The 2,021-nt window shown below is 38.3% G+C and overlaps 1 protein-coding gene across 1 annotated transcript in view; it reads right to left on the reverse strand.

Annotated features, from left to right (window-relative positions):
* LOC107738694 (MIP18 family protein FAM96A-like) overlaps nucleotides 1-331 on the reverse strand; it is a 6,380-nt gene extending 6,049 nt beyond the window's left edge. Inside the window, exons 1-2 of the mRNA XM_016550495.1 lie at nucleotides 322-331; nucleotides 83-247 (exon numbers count right to left, since the gene is read on the reverse strand). Coding sequence (XP_016405981.1) covers nucleotides 83-247; nucleotides 322-331 — 175 coding nt within the window. The remainder of the gene's footprint in view (nucleotides 1-82; nucleotides 248-321) is intronic.
* Nucleotides 332-2,021: the final 1,690 nt, after the last annotated feature.

Genomic DNA, 2,021 nt, shown 5'->3' on the forward strand with positions numbered 1-2,021 from the left:
ACTCACTCTCACTCACACACTCACTCACACACTCACTCACACACTCACTCACTCACACACAGACACACTCTCACACACAAACCTATCAGAGTGGCCAGAGAGCAGTGCGGGACGGTTGGAGAGAACTTGATGATGATCAGGTACTCGTCGTCTCCGAGCTCCTGGACCTCCACGCACTTCTCCGTCACCACATCCAGCTCCTCCAGAGTGTTGGGCTTCTCCGGGTCACGGATCGTCCGAATCACGTCTGCCAAAACATTATCAACACAAACATCTGTGAATACATGCCAAGAATTGACCATGCTTTCCATCAATACATACCATATTCCATATAGAATACACTGTTTGTAACTGATGTATGAAGTACTGTATAGCTAAATATTATGGTAATGATTCTGTACCATGTGTGTGTGTATATATATATATATGTGTGTATATGTATATATGTGTGTATATGTATGTGTGTGTATGTATGTGTGTATGTGTGTGTGTATATGTGTATGTGTGTGTGTGTGTATATATGTGTGTGTATGTGAGTGTGAGTGAGTGTGTGTGTGTGTGAGTGTGTGTGTGTGTAAGACCCCCTTCTCTCCAAATCAATACTGCAAGCCCAAAGTTTTCTATTCACTAAAATTTTTGTATTTGTCATTACGTTTCATGTATTTTTGAAACAAAACAAATTCAAGATCGATTTAAATATTCCATGTTTTTTTTTTTTTTTGCCGACATACTTATTTAATTAAATATTACTTATTACTTTTACTCACCGGAACGGCTTTCGCATACGACAGATACCGGAGGTGAGAGAAAAGTGTTTATTAAGTTCGAATATGGATACTTTTCTTACAAAAACCTACAGGAGGCAGGTTTTATTACGGATGCGCGCTCTTTATTTGACGTCTTGTGGACTGTTGAACAGAAACACCCGTCCACTGCAATAATAACGGCTTGCGAGAGCCAGGACCATTTTTAATATAACTCCGACTGTATTCGTCTGAAAGAAGAAAGACTTATACACCTAGGATGCCTCGAGGGTGAGTAAAACATGGACTAATTTTCATTTTTGGGTGAACTAACCTTTTAAATGCAACTATATATAAATATAATGTATTTTATTTTTATTTATTTATTCTGGATATATTTTAAATGGCTACAATAATGATTGCTATAATTATTACTACATATATTTTCTTTCTTTTATTTATTTATTTCACACATCATGTGAGTAAATAGAAATCGATGAACTGTCTTTGGTTGGATTAGCGCCGTGTTTGATTGGTTTTCCTGCCGTCGCTTTGACCATGTGACTGACGATCATGTGATAATCAGCTGTGCGCTCATGTTTTTACATCCGAACAAACGCTTTAGCTTCGTCCCTTTGATCTCGACCGACGCTTGTTCTTTAGGACAGCGGAAGCGTCGGTGTGCGCGAGCTGAGTGCTGCGGCTGGCGATGCTAAGCGCGTGCGGCAGCGGTGAGTCCCCGGATGGCTTTCGCATACGACAGATACCGGAAGTGAGAGAAAAGTGTTTATTACGTTCGAAATATGGATACTTTTCTTACAAAAACGCATGGATTAGCTACAGGAGGCAGGTTTTATTACGGATGCGCGCTCTTTATTTGACGTCTTGTGGACTGTTGAACAGAAACACCCGCTGCAATAATAACGGCTTGCGAGAGCCAGGACCATTTTTAATATAACTCCGACTGTATTCGTCTGAAAGAAGAAAGACTTATACACCTAGGATGCCTCGAGGGTGAGTAAAACATGGACTAATTTTCATTTTTGGGTGAACTAACCTTTTAAATGCGACTATATATAAATATTCTGTATTTTATTTTTATTTATTCTGGATATATTTTAAATGGCTACAATAATAATAATAATAATGATTGCTATAATTATTACTACATATATTTTCTTTATTTATTTTACACATCATGTAAGTAAATAGAAATCGATGAACTGTCATTGTTTGGATTAGCGCCGTGTTTGATTGGTTTTCCTGCCGTCGCTTTGA

The sequence above is a fragment of the Sinocyclocheilus rhinocerous genome, unplaced genomic scaffold (genome assembly GCF_001515625.1).
Source record: "Sinocyclocheilus rhinocerous isolate Xijiao unplaced genomic scaffold, SAMN03320098_v1.1 scaffold401, whole genome shotgun sequence".
Taxonomy (NCBI): domain Eukaryota; kingdom Metazoa; phylum Chordata; class Actinopteri; order Cypriniformes; family Cyprinidae; genus Sinocyclocheilus; species Sinocyclocheilus rhinocerous.